This window comes from Quercus suber, unplaced genomic scaffold (genome assembly GCF_002906115.3).
Source record: "Quercus suber isolate HL8 unplaced genomic scaffold, Cork oak 2.0 scaffold_71, whole genome shotgun sequence".
NCBI lineage: Eukaryota > Viridiplantae > Streptophyta > Magnoliopsida > Fagales > Fagaceae > Quercus > Quercus suber.
In genome coordinates, this window is record NW_027069536.1 from 758,714 (window position 1) to 786,525 (window position 27,812).

The window sequence follows — 27,812 nt, forward strand, 5'->3', positions numbered from 1 at the left end:
CCATGTTGCTTCCTCCCAGCTTCATTTGTAATCTGTCCCAGATTTTGAACCATGCATTATGTTTATGCCAGCTCTAATTTTCAATTTCACTACTTGGGTTTTGCCAGCTCTATCCACGGTTGCTATACTCCAAGTGCACCTATATAAAACCTGTCACCTTGCACTTCACATTCAAACAATCTTATATCTCTATATCCTTCTCATAAATCATAATCTCATCCTCTCTTGAGCTCTAAACAGAAGTAACAAAAATGTCTTCCTCTTCTCTTCAAGTGGTAATGCTTTTGCTTGCTTTATTCAGTCTCAGTGCTCTGGTGGCAGCCTCAGCAGGAAATTTTGGCCAAGATTTTGATATTACATGGGGCAATGATCACGTTAAGATGCTTGATGGAGGCCGGTTTCTCACTCTTTCTCTTGACAATACTTCCGGTTCTGCTTTCCAATCCAAGAATGAATATCTATTTGGCAGAATTGACATGCAAATCAAGCTTGTAAGTGGCAACTCAGCTGGCACTGTTACTACCTATTATGTAAGTTTCAATCCCTTCTTGACATCTACTTCTAAAATTTTGTTATCCTCCACGATTAATTTAACTTTGAAAAATACTAAAGTTATTACAAAATGATTACAAATTGATGTAACCACTTAAAAAACATAATAAATAACTGCCTCACTTTTTATGATTGGTGACATTTAAATTTGTAAGATTTATTTCTTAAAATTTGTTAATCACTACTCTAATGGCTAATTTATGAACTTGTGCAGTTATCATCTCAAGGACCAAACCATGATGAAATTGACTTTGAGTTCTTAGGCAACCTGTCTGGAGATCCATATATAGTTCATACCAATGTCTTCACACACGGGGAAGGGAACAGAGAACAGCAATTCTATCTCTGGTTTGATCCCACAAAGGCCTTCCACACATACTCTTTCATCTGGAATTCTCAAGTTATCATGTATGGACACTATAAAGTACATTGAAATTTCTCAAAAGTTTATTATACTTCAGTTAAGAATATTAATTCTAATACAATTGCAAATTCTTCTTGCTTATCAGGTTTTTGGTAGATAACATTCCTATAAGAGTGTTCAACAACTTGAAATCACTTGGTGTTCCATTCCCCAACAGCCAACCCATGAGGATTTACTCAAGCCTCTGGAATGCCGATGATTGGGCAACGAGAGGGGGGCTTGTGAAGACTGACTGGACCAAAGCACCATTCATAGCAATGGACACTATAAAGTACATTGAAATTTCTCAAAAGTTTATTATACTTCAGTTAAGAATATTAATTCTAATACAATTGCAAATTCTTCTTGCTTATCAGGTTTTTGGTAGATAACATTCCTATAAGAGTGTTCAACAACTTGAAATCACTTGGTGTTCCATTCCCCAACAGCCAACCCATGAGGATTTACTCAAGCCTCTGGAATGCCGATGATTGGGCAACGAGAGGGGGGCTTGTGAAGACTGACTGGACCAAAGCACCATTCATAGCCTCTTACAGAAATTTTGAGGCCAATGCTTGTGTTTGGTCATCGGGGTCATCTTGTGTCTACAATTCAAATTCTTTGCAGACTAATACGTGGCAGGATCAAGCACTTGATGCAACAGGTCGAAGAAGAATTCGTTGGGTGCAAAAGAAATATATGATTTACAACTACTGCACTGACTTGAAACGCTTCCCTCAAGGTCTCCCACCCGAATGTAAGAGATCAAAGCTCCGCTGAAGGGACTAAAGCACCCTCATACGAATCTTTTTTTTTTTTTTTGTCACTCAGCATTAGATTTATAGCTTATGAAAATTCTTTATTCTTTGGGCAAAAATTGTCTAAGAATCAAATAAAATCAAATTTTCTTTTCTTTTGAGGTGCATCTTTTCTTTTCCTAACAATCAATAATTAAAAAAATATCTTATCCTTACAAATTTCGCACTTCCCAAACCTCCTTATTATAGAAAAATGACAACACCCCCCACCCGAATTTTCTTTTCTTTTGAGGTGCATCTTTTCTTTTCCTAACAATCAATAATTAAATAAATATCTTATCCTTACAAATTTCGCACTTCCCAAACCTCTTTATTATAGAAAAATGACAACACCCCCCACCCGAAAACTCTCTCTCTCTCTCTCTCTCTCTCTCTCTCTCTCACTCTGTGCGTGGAGAATCATATCAAGAGGCTAGCGTAAGAAATATCTTCAAGTTTCAATATAGTTTTCGTCTTAAGAAAGTCTAAACAAAGGAATTTGGCACTAACAATCTTTAGATAAGGGATGATAATATTTGACACAACCAGTAGATACAACACAATTTTAATGAATTAGTGATTTAGATGAGTTTTCATCAAAATAGATTGAAACAAGTCATGCAAATGCCAACTAGCAATTAATTTGAAATAAAATGATCATTATTTGTGTCGAGGCGGGTCAACTCATCTTAACAGTAACTGATTTTATCATGTCATTTGTATCTGACATAAATTTGAATTTTAAATATAGAATTAAGTATGATGGGAGTTTAGATCGAGGTTGTAAAACAATTAATCATTTTTATTCTGAATTCAATTAAGTAACCAATTATGCTTGCACGTTTAGTTTATGGTTAATCACATTACAAACCAATATCACTAATTGAATAAACAACAAGATATTTCCTCAAAAAATATAAACAAAAAGAAAAAGCAAATAACACAAGTTGATGAAGTGAAAACATTAATCTGGAAAAACTATTCGACGGTTTACCACCAACCCTCATGGAAACTGATCTACTAGATAGAATTGAAGTTTATACAACATGATTAACCCTAATTATATAACTACCTCTAGTACTACTTGCTTACGTGACCACACAACTTCAAATCCCTAGAAAACTCTATAGCAGATTTTGTTCACACGAACACTCTTTTCGTAACTTCAAGATCCATCTTAAAGATAATCTCACAGTTGCAACTTTGTGATGTAGTCAACATCTTCAGCTTGATCACTAATTTTCAAATCTTCAAAACTTGATGGTAATAGAGATTCTGGTCAAGAATCCTACGCAAACAAAAGTCGTCTTGTAGTAGTCCTTATATATTCTAGCAAGGTATATAATACTAGAGATTGGATGACTTGTAAGGCCGAATTTGGATTCAGGATCCGCAATTTTCAAACTATCGAATAGCTATCAAGAAGCTATTGAGCCAATCTCAATCAATCAACTAGGTGTTGAGACTCCAATAAGTTTTGATCTATCAAGTTGTTCTGGGCATGAATCTTGGACTTCAAATATACTCTAAAACACATAAGACCCAACTATTTGTTCACAGTTTGAAACTACAACCTATGGACCTAAAAAATTAATTAAGCAGATTATTATTGATTATATTGTTAAACTCTATTAAGAAACCTTAAAATCTCTAACCCTTTTTACCCAAAACAAAGGGGGAAAAGCCAAGTGTCTTGTAAGTTGTAATTCAACCAAGACCTCCTGATATTTGCAATTAAGAATTTCATGGTTTAGATTCCCCCATCTCACATTGTAAATTTGTAATTATTAAAAAAAAAAAAAGAATAAAAAAATCTCATTTGAATTTATTTTTTAAAGATTGTATATACTTCTAAATTTGGATGGAAATCCCCTTCAAAAAAAAAATTGGATGGAAATTCATTACAATGAAATGAAATAAAAGGTAATTTAAATTGTATGCTATTAACAATTTAATTAATATTCATATATTCAAATAAATCTTTGTATTTTGAAATCACATCAAACATGTGAAATGTGTCCTAAACAGAAGCCCATCATATAAAGATAGGGAAAATTTTAAGCATTTCTGTAGACCCAATTTCACGCATAGACTCTAGTCCAATATCTAAGGGCATTAATTTAGGGAAAAAAAAATAATTTATAAATTTTTTATTAAAAAAACAAATATTTTTACCAATTCGTATATTTTTCATTAAAATAATATTAAAACTTCCTTAAAAGTGAATTATTCACCGGACCCAAATACAAAGAAACTCTTGGAAAAATTATGGCAATAGATCCCTAAAGCCCTGACCGTTCTTTCTTTCCTTCTGTTTGTTCTAAAACCCCAAACCCTAGTAGACTGACTCTGCTCTGTCTCAACTCTCAACCCCTTTGCTTCCATGGCCACCACCAAACCCAACCGAACCCAAAACCCAAATCCAGTCCCAATCCCACCTCTGGCTCCCACCAGGGTGAGCCCCAAGGTTATCCATAAAGCCGTGAATGCTCTTCTCAAATGGCAAAACACCAACTCCCAGTCCCTCACCCAAAAACCCCAACTCCTTCATCACAGCGATAAGTTTTTCTACCTCACTCTCACCCTCAAGAAAATCCCATCTCAACCTAATAACACAAGCCCACACAAAATCCAACTCCCACATACCCTTCTCTCCCCACACCTCCCACCTGAGCTCTGTCTCATAATCGATGATCGTCCGCACTCCAATCTCAACAAAGCGTCTGCCAAATCCAAAATCGATTCTGAACAAATACCCATCTCGAAAGTCCTCAAATTGTCCGAGCTGAAATCAGATTTTCGTTCCTTTGAGGCCAAGAGGAAGCTCTGTGATTCCTATGACATGTTCTTTGCTGACAAAAGGGTTGTGACCCTTTTGTCTGGTTTGTTGGGGAAGCCTTTTTCTAAGAAGAAGAAGGCTCCGGTGCCGTTGGATTTGAAGCACAACAATTGGAAGGAGCAGGTTGAGAAGGCGTGTTCTTCGGCGTTGTTGTTTTTGGGGACTGGAACTTGTTGTGTGATGAAGGTGGCAAGGGTGAGTATGGAGCAAAAAGAGATTGTGGAGAATGTGGTGGCGGCGATTAATGGGATTTCGGAGGTTGTCCCAAGGAAGTGGGGTGGTATAAGGTCATTGCATTTGAAACTGCTTGAGTCGTTGGCTTTGCCACTGTATCAGTCAGAGCCGGAGGAGAGGTTGATGATTGAGGGAGTTAAGGAGGAGGAGGCGAAGGAAAAGGGGATGAAGGGTGAGAGAGTTGAGATGCAGAAGGATGGGAATATGTTAGTTGAAGATGAATTGGGAATTATTGAAGGTGAGGATAATGAGAATGGTGAAATATTGGGTAGTAAGAAGAGGAAAAAGGGAGATAAGGGTGAAGGAGTGGTTTCTAGTGAATCGAAAGGCTTGAAGAAGTCGGCTACGGCGAAGAATAAAGATGATCTTAAGGAGAACATAGATGGGTTGTTCGCTGAGCAGGGGAAGAAGCAAGATGGTGGTATAAAGAAAAGGAAGGTTGGGTTGGCTTTGGAAGATGGGAATTCTGGTGAAAAGAAGGATAAGAGGAAGAAGAGTGGAGAAACGGAGGTAAAGGCGAAGAAAGGCAAGAAAGCGGCAGAGTAATTTGATTTAGAAGACTAAAGAAGTTAGAGATGGTAATTCATACTCTGAAAAAATTTTGTTTTAATTATATAATCCATAGTGATGTGTGTTAATTTGGTTGGAGTACAGAAATTCTGCTAGTTGACATCACTAACTATTTTCTTTGGTATCTTGATTATGAAGAAAAATATAGAGTGATTGATTTAATGTTTTAGTGCTATATATTTGCCTGACTTTTATATCTGAAATTTGGTCTTGTTCTTGTACGCAAAGTTTAATGTTTATGCAGGCATTATTGTTTTGATATTCTACTCATTTCACAGTTATAACTTATCAATGTTAAATACATATCACTGAAGAAAAGGGTGAGGATGTAAATTTGAGAGTGAGTGCCGCCTAAATCCTTGTTAATTGTTTTTGTTAGAAGTTAAAACTTAAATCTCCTTGTAGCTCAATTTGCTACTAGCAACAGTTTAGAATCAGTCTTGGAAAATGATGGAGGAATGATGAGGACTAATTAGTGGATTAACAACTCATTAATGACGAGGTTTATTTGGCACCAACTTTGGATTTTCAACTCATTCCTCCATGCCACTTCAAATGCTTATCCCTCAATTTTCATTTCTAGATGAGTGCTTGAATTTAAATTTATTTTGTCAATCTTATTTTTGTTTTGGCATTCTTTAAAAATCCATTTCTTTCAAAACTTATCTTATGCATTCAATTATAAAAATCCATTTCTTTCAAAACTTATCTTATGCATTCAATTATAATTCAGTTATCCTTGTATGGCAGTCCAGACATCTGGCTAAGTCAAAAGTCATTTTCTGATAGATGTACAATTCATCAATCAAGACTATAAAGTGATCCTTGTATTCAACTTGTTGAATGATATGTACAGTGGTTATAAATCAACAAATCAGCTTTTTTCCCCTCTTTCTTATATGAACTTTTTGACTTTTTTTTTTTTTTTTATAAGTAAGAATGTTATATATACGAAAGGCTACTCTATGTATGAAGAACATAGAGCAAACCCAGAAAATACAAGAAGAAGAAAACAAAAAAAAAAACAAAAAAAAAAACTAAACAACAGAAAGATTACAAAAGAGAAAGAGAACTAAGAAAAGAGGGGAGAGAATCACTAGTTCTGATTCCCCAAGCTCGAGACCAATCAAAAAGCGTTCCACTAAAAGAGGCAATCATCTGAACACTTGAAATATCCAAATCCTCAAAAGTCCTCCGATTTTGTTCCTTCCAAATACACCATAGGATGCACAACGGAACTAAGTTCCAAATATGAGATGAATGCTTCCCCAACCAATTCCACCAGCCAAAAAGCAAATCTGGGATCGATCTAGGCATAACCCAAGACAAACCAAAAGTTATTAAGACAAAGCTCCACAACCAATAAGCCATCTCACAATAAAGAAGTAAGTGGTCTACTGTCTCTCCACAATGCCAGCACATAATGCACCATTCTACAAAATCAAATCCCCTCAATCTTCTCAAGTTATCACCCGTTAGGATCTTATTCCAAGCTACACACCAAACAAAGAAAGAAACTCGCCTAGGAGCCTTAACTCTCCAAATTCTTTTCCAAGGAAATACAATTGAGGGAGAATCCCGCAGTTTGTTATAATATGACCGGATGTCAAACTCCCCGTTAGGCTTCAACTTCCATCTCATCCGATCTCTAACATCCATTGGAAGAGTATTAGCTCCCAATATATGAAGAAAATGCAGCCCTTCCTCCATCTCCCAATCATTAAATTCTCGAATAAAACGAACATCCCAAATTCTTCTATCCTCCGCCCCCTGCCTTGACAAAGAAACATTGACAGATGCCTCCTTATCAAAGGCAATTCCATACTGCCTTGGGAAAGCCACTTTTCAACTGAACTACAGCATACGTTTTATCAGAATTAAATTGATTGAAAGAGGAGTAGTTATGACAAACGATGCAAGCCTTTGAATGATAGCAGGTCCTATTAGGTCTCTTCAGCAATATTTCGAATGAGATATTTAAAAAATCTGCCAGAACTAATCATTGGCTTGAATGATAGCTGGTCCTATTTTTACATTTTGGTGCATGTTGAGGATATCATGTAATGGAATCATCTGTATCATATATCTGAGTGCAGTTGGTTGTGGAATGACTTTTGGCGGCTTTTTTGGCCTTGTTTAGACTATGTTTTGGAGAAGAATTTGCTTTGGACTTTTTGTGACCTTCAGGTTATGTTCTGGCGTAGAATTTTCTGAAACTTCCTGCTTTTTGATTTGTTGGATACTCCATTAGTTTGGTTCTCTTGACTATGGTTGTCAGCTTGCCTCTAGTGCTGCAGAGATTACTAGCTAGAGCATGTTAATTAGGATGACAGTGTAACGACTTGTCTAGTCTACGCAATTTAAGAAATTTTTGGTTTGCTGAGTGTGATCATATTATAGTTTGTTTCAGTCTCTAGGAATTGATCGTCAAAGCTTGTTAGTGCTGGTAAATATGAGGACATTGTGCAGCTGAAGAAAGCTACTAAGGTTGGTGTCGAAGTGTATGGTTCAGCTCTTGCACATGAAGCCATTCTGCCAATGAGCTCTAGCTTGAATCTCGCCTTTACCCTTCCCCCACCCCTTGGGACCAAAAATAGTCTCATCAAAAATCAAATTTGAAAAAAAAAAAAAAAAAAAAAAAAGGCAGACAGTGAGGTTATGGATTTTATTAAAGAATTATGTAATGTGAAGCCAATCTATATACCTGGCTAATGGTTACTGAGGGTCTAGACTCTAGATTCGCAATCTTGTGCTTTGGGTATGTTTAGCAATGATCTTGCTCATTCTTTCTTTATATTTTTGGTTTAAAGTTTTTTGGGGTTTAATGGAGTTTTCTCTTCCTCATAAACAGAGGCATCATAGCATTCTTGCAAGAGATTTCAATGGACTCTAGCTCAACTAGATCCTCTTCTCCTTGCAATAGGTGGAGGGATGACGTCATGGGTTCAAGATCCACTATGTACATGTATAACTTACCAAAAAAAAAAATTTTAAAAAGTCATTCTTGCAAGTGATGACTGATGAGCCATGGAGGATAGGGCGTCACTTTTTAATATTATTTATAAAAATGAATCACAAGATTGATAGGCAAGAAAATCATTGAAGTTGTAAAACAAATTATTTAGTGAGGGGTATGCATGGATTGGGATGGGTTGAATTTAGGGTTTTTTTTTTCTTTTTAGCCAACTCAACCTTCTTAAGATGATAAATCTCCAATTCAAAGTAGCTCTTTTATTAAGCTTAATAAAAAAAATTAGGTTTTCATTCAATTATTTAAGTCCAATATTCAATAAATGATTACATTCTAAACAATTAAGTCTAATATTCTAATTTCATTAAGGTTAAGTCTTAAATTTTTAAAATAATCAAACTTACAAATTAAAAGTAAGTCTTAAAATCCCTAACAAATCAAATTAACAAATTTAAAATACACACACACACACACACACACACACATATATATATATATATATTTAAACCAATAATAGCATGGGTTGGGTTGGGTTGGATTGGTTTATACAAGTTAGAAATTTTGTCAACCCAAATTTCGACCTACCCAAGCTTTTTTTTTAAATGGGGTAAATTATAACTTTCCTCGAGGTTCAAGGAAATGATACTCCAAAAGAAACCTTAAGAGAATTGACACTCGCCTCTCTTAAGGTTTGAAAAAATCAACACATTAATCTTGTGCATGCCTAGAAGCGTCTCCCACGCAATAATGGGGTCACAATTTATTTATATTGCGTGGGGTCACAATTATTTATAAATGGGATTATTCTCTATCCTACCAATTTAGGCCCCAAATGTGTATTAGTTCCTCCCCTAAATTTCCCAGTGTATCCCAGTGTCTTCCCTCTCTATCTCTTGCTCTCTTCCCTTACCCTTCACCAAAAAATGTCCAACCCCTTGCACTCTGACATCTACCCCTTCTTATAGTCTCTTGTTAGTGGTGTGGTCATCATTACCTTCTCCACTTACCCACACATTCCCATGCTCACTAGAATTTGAAGGCATCCTCACAAATTCAGAGGATTCCCTTAGAACTTGTTTTAGATGCCAGATAGTGTTCGGCAGTGGATTCCTTCAAGAACCACTAGTTCTCGGATATCGATCTTGCTGGGTTGTGCCTTACCCTGATTTCCTTTATGGTCAGTCTATGGCCCGCCAACCTCTTAGAAAACCCTCGGGTACTGCCACCCCAACCCCTGGTCCATAGTTAGAGGTCAAGCCCATTGTGATAAAGCCCAAGGTTACCCCCCGAATGTATCAAGCTTATATTGCCTGATGGGCTTAGGGCTCCATGTTGGGCCTTGTCCTAGTGGGCTAACATGGTTTCTCGAGCCCAACCCCCACAAATCCTTATATTAATAATAGTAATAGAATATTATAAATTTTGAAAAGATTTCATTGACCAAACCCTAACCACGGCTTAGTGACAAGGAATAATATTTAACTAAAAAAACCTTGCACTAAACATGTTTAGGGTTTGGTCAAGGGATTCTTTTCAAAATTTGGAATATTTTGTTTCTATTATTTATTAACAGATGGGCTAATATGTTGATTTCCTCAAACCTCAAATGAAGAAAGTGTTATTTCTCTTAAGGTTTAGGATAGAGTATCCTAAACCCAAACCTCAAGAAAATTTGGTAATTTATATATATGTATATATATATAAGGCCAACACCATGTGACCTCAATGATTAACCTCAACTTGCTAAGAAAAATACTCAACAATTAGGTGTGTGCATTCAATCTACCAACCTGACATTTCAATTTTTAGGTTGGTTTTTCATGGCATGGATAATAATAATAATAAAATATAGAATCCAAGCCATGAAAAACCAACCTGAAAATTGAAATGTCATAGGTTGAATGCACACACCTAATTGTCAAGTATTTTCTTAGCGAGTTGAAGTTAATCATCAAGGTCACATGATGTAGGCTTTACATATTTTATAGAAAGAAACCCCTAAAAACTTCTCTAGAGCTATTGGCAACTTCAAATATGATAATTTATTGCTAATGAACTTCGATTTCTAGCCATCATTTATAAACTATTTCATTTCCTTGCCTTTTAATTTGAAATTACACTTAGCCTTAGTTTTAGATGTTTAGCATGTTTTGAGTTCCAATTAACTTAATTGGTGAAGTGTTGAGTAAGAAATCTTGATTTGACACAGTAAACATATGCCTTCAATTCATTACGCCGAGCCCACTATCTCTACTCATGTAAAAAGGGTACGCCTTTCAAAAAATAATTGAAGAAAAGAATAATGGAAGCCATAACTTATAAAGAACAACAACAATAATAACTCCCAATCGTGCCACCCCTATATATTACATGAGTGCATGTCTGTTTATTCTTTTTTATACAAGATAAAATTTTTACTTTAGTCTAATCTAAGTATGTGTGTGTGAAACTCTTTTCTGGAGACTTGAACTCCGGCCCTTTGCCCCCATACCCCACAAGCATTTATACTTGTAGAGTGACCACCGCATCAAAGGTGCGTGATGGCATTATTTGTTTATTCTAGTAGTGTCATGCATGATCTAATTTTTTTATGGATGTTGGTTATCAATGAGTCAAAATAAACATATGTCTAGATACTAAAGATAAAGTTAAAATTTTAACCATTAAAAAATTAGAAAAAACAGATACAGTCAAAGAATAAATAGATGTTTTCCAAAAAAACAAAACTTCGAATTAGTTTTTAAAAAAATATTTCTCCTTTTATATAAGTGAAGGTTTTGTTTGTTGTCACTTTTAAGTTTTAACATATTTAGCAATATATATTATATATATATATATAGGGACAAGGGGCCCAAAAATATATATTGGACCTTGGGTTTGGCCGAGGAGGCTCAGTGGTCTGAGGACAGATCAACAAGGAAGATGTAAGACTTTGAATTTCATAGCAAACTATGACTGTGAAGAATGGGGGAAGTACGCCGAGGAGGAGTATTTCCTCAGCTAAAGAGGTGGAGGTCAGAAAGTGTGTTTTGTCATCTAAGGGGATGTTAGAGGAAACTCTATTGATAAGAATATGCTTCGTGAACGTGTAGGACAAATGGGAGCTAGGAAATATTTAAAGGAAAGCTATTACCACCGCATTAAATGCTCTGCAGCCAACTTTCTAGCCACATTAATGTGAAAGTGATATCTGAACAGTAATTTTCAACCTTATAGCTACTACTAGAGACTTCAGGAAGGGGCTAATGAGACAAGTATCAAAATCAGCAATTTGCCCTACACATGGAGAAAAAAGAGAAAAGAATGTAGTATAAAACAGAAAGGAGACCCTTAAGAGAGGGGATCGAGAAATTAAGAGAAAAACACTATAGCAATTAAGAACTAAATTTATAATCAAACTTAAGAGAAATATATAAGAACAGATCTCCTCGGATTGTGCCGAGGACGATTTTCTTTAAATTAAACCAATCTATTTTCATTTTCTTCCGATCTGAATCCACAATACTTGTTGTCCAACTTATTAAAGCCCAGTTTTCCAACTCACTCTTTACAAATTCATTTTATTAGGCTTTTTAGGTCTAGTTTCATCCATCTTTTAGGCTTGGGACCCGAATTGTGACCTTACAATATATATATATATATATATTTGAAAGAGCAAATTAGTTTCTAGAACTCATCATGTTTTTTGATGGGGCAGTAGCTTTTTTGATAAGCTGAATAATCCTCTGTTAGGAAGGAAGATACAAAATCAAGGTGGATTCTAGGGTACTAGATAACATTATGTCAACAAATAATAATTCTAAAGTCACAAAATATTTTGTAATTGTTGAGTTACTTAGTTATTAAGTCTAAATAAGAATTAGTAAAAATTTATTAACTCAATACTATTAAGAAAATGGTTACCACCGTACATTTGGTGTGAAGTACTTGTGGGGTATGAGAGATAAAAGCCCACTTACAAGTCTCCAAGAGAAAATTTCACATACATATATACTTAAATTATACTATAATAAAATTTTTATCTTGTATATAAAAATATATATATATATATATATATATTACCAATTTATGATCCATCATCTATGGGTCTTAAATTGGCCAAGTTCTGCGGTTGTCATTATTATTATTATTTTACTTGAAGATAGAGTTGTTGTCATTATGATTAGATAGGGTACATACCGTAGGTCGGTAGTTGTATGCTTTTGTACTTGCGTTTATAACAACAAAAGAAGACAAACAAGAATTAATATCCTTTATAATGCTTTTTGATGAGATTATCCTTTATAATGTTAGTGCAACTTATATTCAACCATCAAATTGATTTGCAATCCACCCATCTCTTGGAGGAACCCACTTCTCTCCTGTTCACAATAGTCTCCTAAGCGGCAAAGTGTAACTTATAGATATATTGTATTCGCTAGCTGGAGCTGATAGAGCTTTTTTTTTTTTTTTTTTTTTTTTTACTTCAACAAAATAGAGGTGGGAGAATTAATTCCAAGTTTTTTCTGTAAAATGAAGTTGAAAATGTCATGAGTTAAAAGACTCTTGGTAGGCAATAGCAATTGTAGATATAGGGTGTTACTCTGTTTAATGTTGGACAAAGACCTATAACTACTAAAACTAGGGGTGTGCGCGGTTCGGTAGGAGCGGTTTTTTTTCAAATTTATTACCGAACCGATAGAGATCGGTTTTTTCATAATTGAAACCGATGCACACCGCCTAGGGTCGGTTTTCCGACCTATAGCGGTGTGGTTTTTGCGGTGTGGCTTAGTCGGTTTGGTCGGTTTGAAATATTAAAAAAAAAAACTGTTTTTTTTAATAATAAAAAAATTGGGCTTTCAAGCCCAATATCAATATATCAACCTGTTCAAGATTTCATGTTACTTATAAATTATTATAGTTAACACTTAACAAGACATAAATGATAGAGATAACAATTGAAAGTTGAAACTGCCTGCACCTGCCAAATAAACCACAAATTCAACTAATTAAGTGGGTCATTTTGATTTTTAACATTTCTTTGCTGGGTCTATTAGACACTTAATATTTTTAACACTTAATATTTGCTGGGTCCATTTAACTCTATTAGACACGTTGGACCAACAACGTGTTTTCTCATAAAAGTTAAAACTGAGTACAATACAAAGCTTGTAGCATGTAAGTAAAATAACAAGAAACAGTGAAACACAAACCCAGGACAACAAGAAAGTAGAAACACAAACGTGACAAACCCATAAATAAATAAATAACTAAATAAAAACTAACTAAATAAAAACTCAATAAATAAATAACTACAAACAACTCACACTCACACCGTCACACGCACAACTCACACTCACACACATAAATAACTAAATAAATGAACTAACTGAGTCAGTCAGTCAACACACTCACATCACACGCACGCCTTTTCCAATCTCCATCTCTAACTCTAACTCTAAGTCTCTAACTCACTTCTCTACTGAACAATGAACATTGAACAACAAGAACCCAAGAAGTCAACAACTCACATAGTCACACTCACATGCACAACTACAAACAGTCAAACACAATCTCTCTCACTCCATTTCCATTAAAACCAAAAGAAAGGGGCTGAGCTGATGGCTTACTGTGGTTTGCCGCGGGGAGCTGCTGCTACTGTGAGGCGCGACTCAGGCCGGTGAGACCGCGAGCGAGAGGCAAGAGGCGAGGCGACTGGGGCGAGAGCGAGAGAGAGTTAAGGGTCCCATGTGTGTGAATAGGATGAATTTATAGTGAGGTTACTGAGGTATGTGTCTGAAAACCTACATAAACGGTGCCGTTTTGTGTTTTTTTTTTTTTTTTTAATAACCCAATACGATGCCGTTTTACTAAAGTAATTTAAAATAGATACACACCTAAACGATGCCGTACCCCTAATCTGAACTGAAAATATTTCTCTGTGTTTGTATAGGTTCGGTTCGGCTCTACTCGGTGCGTGATTTGCGTCTCCGATGTCCTCACCACACTGGCATCGGAGCTCCATTATTGTTCCGATCGCCGGCATCGGCTCCGTCGGTCGGTGCCAATGGCGGTGCGGGAGGGTCGGTGCCGGTCGGTGTTGTCGGCTCCAGTGATAATTTGCACACCCCTAACTAAAACAAGCAATTAAAGCCAATTCAAATCCCCAAGATTTCCAGCACTAAGGGCATGTTTGGTAAATTATAATAAGTATTGTAATATAATAATTATTCCTATAATTTAATCATTCTTTAGTTTGGTAATATTTTTATTACAAGGAATAGTCATTCTTTATGAATAGCTATTCTTCAAAATAAGGAATAATTATTCCTCTCTAATAGGTTGTAATAGTTATTTCTTAGTAGATGCAATAATTTTTAAAATTAATTTATTTCCACATAAACAAATTTTCCATATATATGTAACAATTATAAAAATAAAAAATAACTCATCTCTCTCTCAAATTTAAGAAATATTATTTTTAAGGAAATATAACTATATGAGTAAGATATTTCCTAAAATAAATCCTAAGTTTTATTCTAATGTTACAACTTACAACCAAACTTATGAATAAGTTTAGTTATTCCATTATATAACATTTTATTCCTAGTAATGAAGATTAAAATTTCTGTTGTAATCCTCATTTAGGGACAAAATGGGCTTTTGCCCTTTTCGAGTAAATTAATTAGCTTTATACCCCATTTCCCAAACTAAATAGGAAAATGTCCCACTTTTAAAACTCGATTTATGATAAATCGAGTTAGAAAAAAAAATTCTGAAGCCCTATAGTAGCGTTTTAATGAGCCTATAATGACATTTTTAAGACCTATAGTGACGTTTTTTAACTCGATTTCATTAAGGTCGAGTTAAAAAAACGTCACTATAGGTATTAAAAAACATCACTATAAGTTCTTTAAAATGCCACTATAGGGCCTAACTCGATTTATCATAAATCGAGTTTTAAAAAAAAGGCATTTCCCTACTTAGTTTGAAAAATGGGATATAAAGCTAAATAATTTGCCCAGAAAGGGTAAAAGTCCATTTTGTCCCCTCATTTAGTGTACCAAACATGCCCTAAGTAAATAATGACCGTATTCCTGAATATGGGCTTGATGTTTGTGGTCCGTGAAGTATTTTAGAAGAGAAAGAGAGCTGCTGTACAATATTTCCATTACTAAATTAATAATGACCCTGTCCTTGAATGTGGGCTTGATGTTTGTGGTTGTGGAATGTGAAGTATTTTGGGAGAGAAAGAGACCGTTGCACAATGTAAGAAAAAAGCAGTAGATTAGAAAATTAAAATTCTAAGGTAGGCGACATATAAGTAAATTGAATTCTAATTTTGTTTCTGATAATTTGACACTTAAAGGTAGGGATTTAAACCCTAGTGATTTAATGAAATGCTAAGAAGTGCTAACTTGTTGAATTATAATTTTATTTTCTCTATAACCATATTAAAAAAAATAAAAATAAAATAAAAAAGAAAGAAAGAAAGAAATGTTTCTCTAATCTAACTATCTTCTATCAAAAAGGCTAATCTTTTTAAATTTTTTTATTAAAAAAAAAAGGGGCTAATCATGCATACTGAACTAATATAAGTTAGTTTTTTTGAATATACACTACTATCAGTTTCTTTAAAGCCTTCTCCCCTTTCTTTGTGTATGTGTATTAAAAATACTTAGTATTCTTAAAAAATAAATTATACAAGTTTATTTTCACTATAATCATATTTATGAATTATGCATATTGAACTTGTAGGGTACTGTTTTTGTAGCCCAAGCCCAAAGGATATGGGTCGAAGGCCTAACGAACCCAGAACAATAAATTTGTAGAGAGTGGGCGAAAGAGCTAGGCTGATTATGAAGCACAGAATAGTTTGCTAGGTTACGTGCAGTGATGATAACATGAACTAATGCTTGAACAACTCCATGCATGAATGTCCGAAGAGATGTCTTATTAAGTGAGCAGTGATTACAGCATTCAGAGCTACAGTAAAGTTTTTCTCTCTCTTTTTCTCTCTCTTCTCCGTCCTCCATTATCAGGGACCCTTCTTCTTTATATAGCATCCCCTCCTATCATTTCCATCGTCCACATGTTCTTCATCCACGCATCTATTCAAGTGCATGTCACGTCATGTGTCTACTTTAGTTCTTTGTGAGTGGCGGTAGCTAAGGTTGCACTGTTCAGGAGTCTTCTCCACATAAATGCGGCCAGAAAAGCTGTTGCAGCGCATTAAATGCGGTGGTGGCAGCTTTTCCTTTAGATATTTTTCTTTAGTTCTGATCATCTCTGGATCCACTCAGAACTTATCATTATCATTAAGATTGTTAGGAAGGTTATTCAGGTCTTCTACACGTTTGTTTGATCAAGGCTATTTGTGGCCGAGGAGTAAGACGTCCTCGGACCAGCAGTGACCTCTTCGGACGGTATTCCCCCTTTACTTCTGGGCTTCCTGCCTTCAGATGGGTCGTCCCAACCACCTATTGCTCCTCAGAAATATAATAGTCCTTAATAGGGCGCCCCGGGCCCATTAAGTAGCTCTGGGCTTTTACCCCCCCACAGAACTAAATTTAGTCCTTTTGGATATACACCACTATCAGTTTCTTTAAAGTTTTCTCCCCTCTCTTTGTGTATGTGTATTAAAAATACTTAGTATTCTTAAAAAATAAAGTATACAAGTTTATTTTCACTATAATCATATTTATGAATCCCCTCCTGTTTTTAAGGAGACTTCCAAGCATTTAAATCTATCCTACCATTATTGTGAAAACCAATAAGAAGTTGACCACATTAAAAGTTTGTCAAAATGTTGTAAAATAATTTGTGGCTGTAACATTACTCTCATTGAATGAATAATGCTAAAGATACAAATTTTTTTACAAAAAAATTTTACAAAGCGCTGATATGATAAGTGGTTATTAGTAAATGAAAAAGCAATGTTAATTGTGGATCGAGATAAAAACTAATACTGAAAGAATTAAGAAGTTGACCACATCAACAATTTATAAAAATATTGTAAAATAGTTTATGTCTGTAGCATTACTCTGACTGAATTTTCAACAAAATCGTATTTGAATTCAAATTAACAAATTTTATTTGGCTTGATAACCAAGATTGAAAACTTTGCCAGTAAGATAAAGATTCTGCTTAGTTCTTACTTAAGAGCTAAGAATCATTCAGTTATCCTTGTTTGGCAGTCCAGACATCTGGCTAAGTCAAAAGTCATTTTCTGATAGATGTACAATTCATCAATCAAGACAATAAAGTGATCCTAGTATTCAACTTGTTGAATGATATGTACAGTGGTTATAAATCAACAAATCAGCTTTTTTCCCCTCTTTCTTATATGAACTTTTTGACTTATTCAGCATACGTTTCATCAGAATTAAATTGATTGAAAGAGGAGTAGTTATGACAAATGATGCAAGCCAATCCATCTCTTTCAAAATTTATCTTATGCATTCAATTATAAAAATCCATTTCTTTCAAAACTTATCCTATGCATTCAATTATAATTCAGTTATCCTTGTATGGCAGTCCAGACATCTGGCAAAGTCAAAAGTCATTTTCTGATAGATGTACAATTCATCAATCAAGACTATAAAGTGATCCTAGTATTCAACTTGTTGAATGATATGTACAGTGGTTATAAATCAACTAATCAGCTTTTTTCCCCCTCTTTCTTATATGAACTTTTTGACTTGCTCAGCATACGTTTTATCAGAATTAAATTGATTGAAAGAGGAGTAGTTATGACAAATGATGCAAGCCTTTGAATGATAGCAGGTCCTATTAGGTCTCTTCAGCAATTCGAATGAGATATTTAAAAAATCTGCTAGAACTAATCATTGGCTTGAATAATAGCAGGTCCTATTTTTACATTTTGGTGCAAGTTGAGGATATCATGTAATGGAATCATTTGTATTATATATCTGAGTGCAGTTGGTTGTGGGATGTCTTTTGGTGGCTTTTTTGGCCTTGTTTAGGCTATGTTTTGGAGAAGAATTTGCTTTGGTGACTTTTTGTGACATTCAGGTTATATTCTGGCGTAGAATTTTGAATTTTCTCAAACTTCCTGCTTTTTGATTTGTTGGATACCTCCATTAGTTTGATTCTCTTGACTATGGTTGTCAGCTTGCCTCTAGTTTTGCAGAGATTACTAGCTAGAGCATGATAATTAGGACAACGACTTGTCTAGTCTACGCAATTTAAGAAATTTTTGGTTTGCTGAGTGTGATCATATTATAGTTTGTTTCAGTCTCTAGGAATTGATCGTCAAAGCTTGTTAGTGCTGGTAAATTTGAGGACATTGTGCAGCTGAAGAAAGCTACTAAGGTTGGTGTTGGAGTGCATGGTTCAGTTCTTGCACATGAAGCCATTCTGCCAATGAGCTCTAGCTTGAATCTCGCCTTTACCCTTCCCCCACCCTTTGGGACCAAAAATAGTCTCATCAAAAAAAATTTTGAAAAAAAAAAGGCAGACAGTGAGGTTGTGGATTTTATTAAAGAATTATGTAATGTTAAGCCAATCTATATACCTGGCTAATGGTTACTGAGGGTCTAGACTCTAGATTCTCAAACTTGTGCTTTGGGTATGTTTAGCAATGATCTTGCACATTCTTTCTTTATATTTTTGGTTTAAAGTTTTTTTGGGTTAATGGAATTTTCCCTTCCTCATAAACAGAGGCATCATAGCATTCTTGCAAGAGATTTCAATGTACTCTAGCTCAACTAGATCCTCTTCTCCTTGCATAGGCAGAGGGTGACGTCGTGGGTTCAAGATCCACGTCATGGGTTCAAGATCTATTGTGTACATGTATAACTTACCAAGAAAATAAAATTTTAAAAAGTCATTCTTGCAAGTAACGACTAATGAGCCATGGAGGATAGGGCATCACTTTTTAATATTATTTATAAAAATGAATCACAAGATTGATAGGCAAGAAAATCATTGAAGTAGTAAAATGAATTATTTAGCGAGGGGTGTGTATGGGTTGGGATAGGCTGAATTTAGGGTTTAAAAAAAATCAAAAAAAAAAAAAAAAAAACTCAACTCAACTCAACCTTCTTAAGATGGTAAATCTCCAATTCAAAGTAGCTCTTTTATTAAGCTTAATAAAAAAAAATTAGGTTTCCATTCAATAATTTAAGTCCATTATTCAATAAATGATTACATTCTAAACAATTAAGTCTAATATTCTAATTTCATTAAGACTAAGTCTTAAAATTTTAAAATAATCAAACTTACAAATTAAAAGTAAGTCTTAAAATCCCAAACAAGTCAAACTAACAAATTTAAAATACATATATATTTTTTAAACCAATAATAGCATGGGTTGGGTTGGTTTTGGTTGGTTTATACAATTTAGAAATTTTGTCAACCCAAATTTCAACCTACCCAAGCTTTTTTTTTTAAATGGGGTAAATTATAACTTTCTTAAGGTTCAAGGAAATTGTTAGGTTCTAAATGTTTAGAACAATTGGTAAATCGTAAATACAAACTTGTCTAGATATAGATCTTAGAGTCTATAGGTTTTATTAGACAATGCTCAAGGTGATTCAAGTCAAAATTCAAGAACATACAAGCTGCAGGAAGAAGACTTCATATTCTGCCTGGTTCGATCGATCAAAGAACAGGCTCAATCAATCAAAAATCGTATCTGCAGAATTTTAAGTCGGCCCAAACAGCAACTTAAGCCCATTAAGGATTAGGGTTTCAGATCTACTTCTCCCACTATATAAAGGAAAGCTTAAACCATGTTTTTGAGACTGAAGAAAGAGAGATTAGAGTGTCTCTTATGCCTCTTTTGGTTTTAGGGATTTATACCCAAACCTCTCTAAAGTCTTGGTTGCTTGAGAGTTGTATTATTGCTCATATTGCTGTTTTGTGTAAATCTCTTGTGAGATCTAGAAGAGCTTTCCTTTACACAAAATTTAGGGTTTTCAAGGAGGAGATGTTTTTTACACCTTGATGATCAACTCAGTTACTGCCATTGAAACCTAAAGAAAAACAAGCGTTGGTGCTTGTATCTGGTGGTGAATCCAAGAAAGAAAGAGTCCGTGGTCTCAGAGTTTGCACGTGGTCGTGTCAGTAAGTTCTACTGGTGGGTAGCAATAAAAAGTCGAGTGTGGGGGCTTGTAAGTTTTATTGTATGAATTTCGATTCTTTCAAGATGGTGGATTTAAGTTTACCTTGAGGATAACTAGGTTAAATTCTCCTCAGGTTTTTTACCGGTTTGATTTTCCTGGGTCATCATATCTTTATGTTATTTATATTTCTGCTGCAATATACTTGATATGATTGTTTCATTGTGATAACCTAGATTTGCATAATTTGACTAAGTTAATCACTTGGCTAATTAACTAGGTTAATCTGGTTGAGTTAAGGGGTCTAAAAACCTTTCAGAAATGATAGTCTAAAATAAACCTTAAGAGAATTGACACTCGCCTCTCATAAGGTTTGAAAAAATCAACACATTAATCCTTATATTAATAATAGTAACAGTCTATCATTTCGGTCAAAAAAAAAAAATAATGGTAATTGAATATTCTAAATTTTGAAAAGATTTCATTGACCAAACCCTAACCACGGCTTAATGACAAGGAATAATATTTAACTAAAAAAACCTTGCACTAAACATATTTAGGGTTTGGTCAAGGGAATCTTTTCAAAATTTGGAATATTTTGTTTCTATTATTTATTAACGGATGGACTAATATGTTGATTTCCTCAAACCTCAAATGAAGAAATTGTTATTTCTCTTGAGATTTAGGATAGAGTATCATTTCCCAAACCTTAAGAAAATTTGGTAATTTATATATATCTATAAAAATATATAAGGCCTACACCATGTGACCTCGATGATTAACTTCAACTTGCTAAGAAAAATACTCAACAATTAGGTGTGTGCATTCAACCTACCAACTTAACATTTCAATTTTCAAGTTGGTTTTTCATGGCTTGGATTCTATATCATAATCATCATCATCATCATCCAAGCCATGAAAAACCAACCTGAAAATTGAAATGTCATAGCTTGAATGCACACACCTAATTATTGAGTATTTTCTTGGCAAGTTGAAGTTAATCATGGAGGTCCCATGATGTAGGCTTTACATATTTTATTGAAAGAAACCCCTACAAACTTCTCTAGAGCTATTGGCAACTCCAGATATGATAACTTATTGATAATGAACTTCAATTTCTAGCCATCATTTATAAATTATTTCATTTACTTGACATTTAATTTGAAATTACACCTTAGTTTTAAACGTTCAGTATGTTTTGAGTTCTAGTTTTCCAACTTTAAATAGGAAATCTAGATTTGACACGGTAAATATATGCCTTCAATTCATTGAGCCGAGCCCACTATCTCTGCTCATATAAAAAAGGGTATGCCTTTCAAAAAATAATTAAAGAAAAGAATAATGGAAGCCAAAACTTATAAAGAACGACAACAATAATAACTCCCCCTATATATTTACATGAGTGCATGTCTTTATATGGGTTATTTGCTTATTCTAGTCGTGTCATGCATGATCTAATTTTTTATGGATGCTGGTTATCAATGAGTCAAATATAAACATATGTCTAGATACTAAAGATAAAGTTAAAACTTTAACCGTTAAAAAATTAGAAAAAACCCAGAGTCAGAGAATAAATAGATGTTTTCGAAAAAACGGAACTTCGAAATAGTTAAAAAATATTTCTCCTTTTATATAAGTAAAGGTTTTGTTTGATATCACTTTTAACATGTTTAGGAACAAGAAATATATATATATATATATATTTGAAAGAGTAAATTAATTTCTAGAACTCATCATGTTTTCTGATGGGACAGTAGCTTTTTTTATAAGCTGAATAATCCTCTGTTAGGAAGGAAAATACAAAATCAAGGAGGATTCTAGGGGACTAGATAACATTATCTCAACAAATAATAATTCTAAAGTTACAAAATATTTCATAATTGTTGAGTTACTTAGTTATTAACTCTAAATAAGAATTAATAAAAACTTATCAACTCAACACTATTAAAGAAATAGTTATCACTGCACACCTTTGATATGGTAGTCACTCCATAAGTATAAGTGCTTATAAGGTGTGAGAAGTAAGGGCTGGAGTTCAAGTCTCTAAAATGGAACTTTACACATATATACACTTAAATTAGATTAGAATAAAATTTTTATTTTGTAAAATAAAATTAAAAAAAAAAAATGCTACAAATTTAGGATCTATGGAGCTTAATTGGTCAAATGCTGTGGTTTTCATTATAATTATTATTATTACTTTTTAATTTACTTGAAGATAGAGTTGCTGTCATTATTGATTAGATAGGGTATATACCGTAGGTCGGTAGTCGTATGCTTTTGTTCTTGTGTTTAAACAACAAAAGGAGATAAACAAGAATTAATATCCTTTATAATGCTTTTTGCTGAGAATATCCTTTATAATGTTAGTGAAACTTATATTCAACCATCGAATTAATTTTCAATCCACCCATCTCTTGGAGGAACCCACTTCTCTCCTGATAGAGCATTTTGTGTTTTTTTTTTTTTTTTTTTTTTTTTTTTGGACTTAAACAAAATAGAGGAGGGAGATTTAAATCCAAGTTTTTTCTGTAAAAAGAAGTTGAAAATGTCATGAGTTAAAAGACTCTTGGTAGGCAATAGCAATTGTAGATATGGGGTATTACTCTGTTTTACTCTGTTTACTGTTGGACAAAGACCTATAAGGCTATAACTATTAAAACAAGCAATTAAAGCCAATTCAAATCCTCAAGATTTCCAGTACTAGGTGAATGATGGCCGTATCCCTGATTATGGGCTTGATGTTTGTGGTCCGTGAAGTATTTTAGAAGAGAAAGAGAGCCACTGTACAATATTTCCATTACTAAATTAATAATGACCCTGTCCTTGAATGCGGGCTTAATGTTCGTGGTTGTGGAACGTGAAGTATTTTGGAGAGAAAGAGAGCCGCTGTACAATGTCAGAAAAAAGCAGTAGAGTTGAAAATTAAAATTCCAAGGTAGGTGACATATAAGTAAATTGAATTATAATTTTGTTTTTGATAATTTGATACTTACAGGTAGGGATTTAAAGTAGCTGTACAATTTTTTTTTATTAAAAAAAGGGTTAATCATGCATATTGAACTAATACAATTTGACTCTTTCAGATATGTATCACTGTCAGTTCCTTTAAGATATTCTCCTCTCTTTCTGTGTATGTGTATTAAAAATACTTAATATTCTAAAAAAAAAATGTACAATTTTATTTTCACTATAATCATATTTATGAATCCCCTACTGTTTTAAGGAGACTTCCAAGCATTTAAATCTATCCCTCCATTATTGTAAAAACTAATAAGAAATTGACCACATCAAAAGTTTGTCAAAATGTTGCAAAATAGTTTATGATTGTAACATTACTCTTATTGAATAAATAATGCTAAATATACAAAAAAATTTACAAACTGCTGATGTGATGAGTAATTATTAGTAAATGAAAATGTGATGTTAATTGTGAGCTGAGATGAAAAGTAGTACTGTAAGAATTAAAAAGTCGACTACATCAACGATTTGTAAAAATATTGTAAAATAGTTTATGACAGCAGCATTACTCTGAATGAATTATCAACAAAACTGTATTTGAATTCAAATTAACAAATTTAATTTGGCTTGATAACCAAGATTGAAAACTTTGCCAGTAAGATAAAGATTCTGCTTAGTTCTTTACTTAAGAGCTAAGAATCCAAATTCGACTGGCTTGACTTATTGCATTATTTACACTTTATCTATTAAAGCTGTTTTCCTCAATTCCCACCTTTCCAAGTGTCGAAAAGCCTAAACGAGTATAGTGATGTAGCATCTCCCTCCTTGTCGGTTTCAATTTCAAAAACCGTTAAAAACGTATATCACTGTCAAATACAGAAAAGACAGAGAGACAGATAGAAAGAGAAACGTACATAGTATAACTCCCATCTATCTACTATTCTTTGCAAAACAACCAGTCAGCTATGCCTTCAAGGTGAAGAACAAAGAAAACAAAACGAACAAAATCTAGTAAGAAAATGGAAAACACCACAAACAATCCCACCTACCATTCTCCACCTAATTCTCAACTCCAAGGTACTGTTTTCATTAAGTTTTCTTTTCCTTGATTGGCGTCTTTCACTCTCATAGTTTGACTAACTTCTTCTCAATCCGCTTTTATTCTTTCTTTTGTTTTTAACAAACTGATATATAGGTATCCAAGGGAATGAGAAAGAAGTTGATGTTGGTGATCAGTATGTTTTAGTTGGAGAAGAGGAAATAAAAGAAGGGCTTTATTCTATATCTGCTGTATCATTGATTTCTGCAGGGGATAGTCAAATGGAGGAACCTTCAAATGGCAGAATAGAAGACACCCAGAAAGTGGAATCTCAGGAAGAGAATGTGGAGGTGGTAAGTGTGGTTGAAATTGCAAATGGGAAATTAGAGGAGACTCAGAAAGTGGAACCACAGGCCGAGTATAACGAGGTGGCAATTGAGGATGTTGGGGAGGTCAAAGCCGTGGATGATTCCGTGAGAGAAATTCTTATTGATGAGAATTCCGAGTCTGTGGATCAATCATATGATGGTGGTGATTCAGGTTTGAGAACCAGCAATTTTGACAAAGAGGAGAAGAGTTCTGAGGTGGTTGATTCAGGAAAGTATGAGGAAGAGGAGAAAGAGGTTTCACTCAGTTGCTGACTATTTTGAGCCTATTGTGTCTTTATCTAAGGATTTCAGTCAAGGTGTAGAAGAACCGGTTGAGAATTTGACTGGATTGGAATCGAAGGAAAACGAGGAGAAAGTTCCACCATCTTTAGAGAAGAGTAATGGATTTCTCCGGTCAAGGCAAACGAGGAGGTGAAGGGGATTGAGGAAACAAAACTGCCATCTCCAGATGAGAATGATGGTTCTTATGAGGTTGCAAAAGAAACAACATTGCCGGCCTTGGGAGAGGATGGTAAAGTTCCCAAGGTGGTGCAAAAGGAAATTGAGGAAACAGAATTGCAGGCATCAGGTGTGAGTGTTGCAGAGGCATCAACTGGTGTTTATGAGTCATCAAAGGAAGAAGCTAACGATTCATTGCAGCCATTGGTTAATGCTCCAGCTGTTGACACAAGTAATGCCGGTGAAGAAAGCAACAAGACTGAGATTCCTGAAAGCACAGGAAATCCGGTTAGTAACTTCAAGGCTATATCTAATGGCTTCTGAATTTCTCTTTTGGTTTTTGTTAAACCTTTCAATTTTTCTGATCCAATAGCTGCTTGCTTGCTTCAAATTTCATTACAGCATATTATATCAGTGCCTCAACGCCCCCTGCAACCAACTTCTTGGAAGAGTTGCTGTGGAATTTTTGAAGTTCTACGCCGCTCTGATAGATAAATCAAGGTGAATCAAATTCTTTTGCGAAATTTATTCTCTGGGCATCAATAATATCCTGATAATCATGTTGAGTTTTAGGTGAGTCATGTGCTTGTTTATTCATTTTCAGATTGTTTCTACCTACTACTGCATTGAATTGTGAAATGAGTATCATTTTCTAGTTATCATGTTCCTGCTTGATAACCATGCTAATATATTCGAACCGAACCTGTTCCCCCTGCTCTTTATAAAGTAAATGAGAAGAATCTAAAGACAGGAACCACTAGTTTTATTTACCAATAAATCTAGAAGCACTAAAAATTTCACAACTGTCTATGTGGCAAATTGTTATTAATGAATAAAAAAGTGATGTAGGTGTGAGCCATAAAAACCAGTAAATACTTGTCGTCTCAACTATTTTGAAAAATATTGTTGTGTAGCATTACACCTTGTTTTCTTTAGTTACTCAAGAAATAAACTATTTGGAAGAAAGTGAGGATTAATTTCAAATTCTCGGGTTACCAATTCTTTCTTGAAGAATTATGCAAAGTAGCATGGAATAGTAAGTAACAAAACTTCATTATTTCTCTCGAATTTTACAAACTCATTAATCGGATCCTAGGCAAATTTCTGTCAATGCAAAATGGTCCAATTGAAGCTTTGACTAAAGAAGGAAGGAATTCTTCAAAATATTTCTTCAACTGCATCTTACATTTTGACACTCCCTAATTACCCGTATGACTTTTACACATCTTACTAATTTTTCTTTGTCTGAGAATCATTCTTTGACATTATTAAGGAGACCATCGCTTTTATCAAGCATACTGTCATGTTTAATCAACTTATTCACCCAATTAGAGGGTTACAAACAAAGTATGCTTTACCAGGTAGAATCCCTGCATAATATTTCATTGCTATATTTGTTAGTTATTAAGTTGGAAATGCTCTTAAGTTAATTGACCAAATGTTTATTCTATGGATGCAAACCAGTTTACAGGGAAGAATAATGAATGGGCTTAAGAAGAAACTATGGAAGAAGGAAATGTAATAGATAATTAGAATAGCCTGGGGTTTTCTAATACTAAAATCAAATTATAAAGAATTGGGAAGAGTGAAGAAAGTGTTTCTCAATATCTAGGCTGTAGTTCTATTTTAATAAATGCTTAAAACGTAACTGATCTACTTATCAGAGAAAAAAACATTGCTGATCTATGTAAAATTTATGGTGCAGAAAAGAGAATGTCGTGGGATCGAGCAGTTATATTGTGAAGTTTGCAGACGAGTGTAAAGTATTGTGGAAGCGTTAATATGTTGTGGTACAAGATATTCGGGCATGAAATGTATTGAGACTGGTTAAATAGAGAGTTTTATATTCAAATTTGTTATGCAGCTCAGATTTGTAGTGTGAGCGGAGTGTATTCTTTATCAGTCAGTCCTGCTTTTATATGTTGTTTTTTTTTCCCCTTAAGAAATGGTGGTGTTTTATGATGATTGATTGATTGTTGTCAAGAATTTGTTGTGATAGTACCCATACATTACAGTACATGATTTATTCATTTGTATTTTCAGTTTATTTCTCAGTCCATTTTTATGCAATTCTTCTTGATTGATGGCACAGATTTTTCAAGAGTTATATTACCTTTCTGTTACTGATAAATGACAAAATCATTTGGCATTGACCACTCAATTTTATTTGCAAGCACATTAACCTTATCAATGTTGAACATTGTGTAAACCTTGTTATGTCCTTGCTTAAATGAGAATTGTCCTGGATCCTTTGGGTATATGTATCTATCTACTTGATTGTAATACCTTCCAAATTGAATAACTTTCCTATCAATTGCGATTAGTGAATGAGGATGTTCGTTGCAGGCTGTTTTTTTCAGTATGCCTCCAAAAGTTTCAAATTTCTGTTAGCATTTGATCAAAAATCTACTTTGGAGGAAAAACTAGGATATTATTACAATTCAATTTTAATGTTCTATGGGATTAATTTGCAAATAACACCATTTTGCTAACAATTTCATTAGTTAGCAACATTTCCAAACCATTTAGCAAACTACCATCTCAAATCTTTTAG

The 27,812-nt window shown here is 34.1% G+C and overlaps 3 protein-coding genes across 6 annotated transcripts; all 3 read left to right on the plus strand.

Moving 5' to 3' along the window:
* The first annotated feature begins 239 nt into the window (after nucleotides 1–239).
* Nucleotides 240–1,880, plus strand: LOC111990129 (xyloglucan endotransglucosylase protein 1). Its single transcript, XM_024021920.2, has 3 exons — nucleotides 240–530; nucleotides 767–960; nucleotides 1,333–1,880. Exons 1-3 carry the CDS (start codon nucleotides 252–254, stop codon nucleotides 1,733–1,735), a joined length of 876 nt encoding a protein of 291 aa, XP_023877688.1. The 5' UTR covers nucleotides 240–251; the 3' UTR covers nucleotides 1,736–1,880.
* Nucleotides 1,881–3,987: 2,107 nt separating this feature from the next.
* On the plus strand, nucleotides 3,988–18,660 carry LOC111990153 (uncharacterized). 3 transcript variants are annotated; one of them, XM_024021948.2, is made up of 2 exons: nucleotides 3,988–5,403; nucleotides 18,604–18,660. In XM_024021948.2, the coding sequence occupies exon 1, from the start codon at nucleotides 4,136–4,138 to the stop codon at nucleotides 5,369–5,371; it is 1,236 nt and encodes a 411-aa protein (XP_023877716.1). In that variant the 5' UTR covers nucleotides 3,988–4,135; the 3' UTR covers nucleotides 5,372–5,403; nucleotides 18,604–18,660. The 3 variants fall into 3 exon arrangements, with proteins under 3 accessions (XP_023877716.1, XP_065629298.1, XP_023877715.1); XM_065773226.1 differs by lacking the exon at nucleotides 18,604–18,660 and adding an exon at nucleotides 7,796–7,969; XM_024021947.2 differs by lacking the exon at nucleotides 18,604–18,660 and adding an exon at nucleotides 7,806–7,969.
* Nucleotides 18,661–24,325: 5,665 nt separating this feature from the next.
* LOC111990164 (uncharacterized) lies at nucleotides 24,326–27,305 on the plus strand. 2 transcript variants are annotated; one of them, XM_065773228.1, is made up of 4 exons: nucleotides 24,326–24,469; nucleotides 24,588–25,546; nucleotides 25,661–25,831; nucleotides 26,964–27,305. In XM_065773228.1, exons 1-2 carry the CDS (start codon nucleotides 24,412–24,414, stop codon nucleotides 25,070–25,072), a joined length of 543 nt encoding a protein of 180 aa, XP_065629300.1. In that variant the 5' UTR covers nucleotides 24,326–24,411; the 3' UTR covers nucleotides 25,073–25,546; nucleotides 25,661–25,831; nucleotides 26,964–27,305. The 2 variants fall into 2 exon arrangements, with proteins under 2 accessions (XP_065629300.1, XP_023877727.2); XM_024021959.2 differs by having other exon boundaries at nucleotides 25,661–25,759.
* Nucleotides 27,306–27,812: the final 507 nt, after the last annotated feature.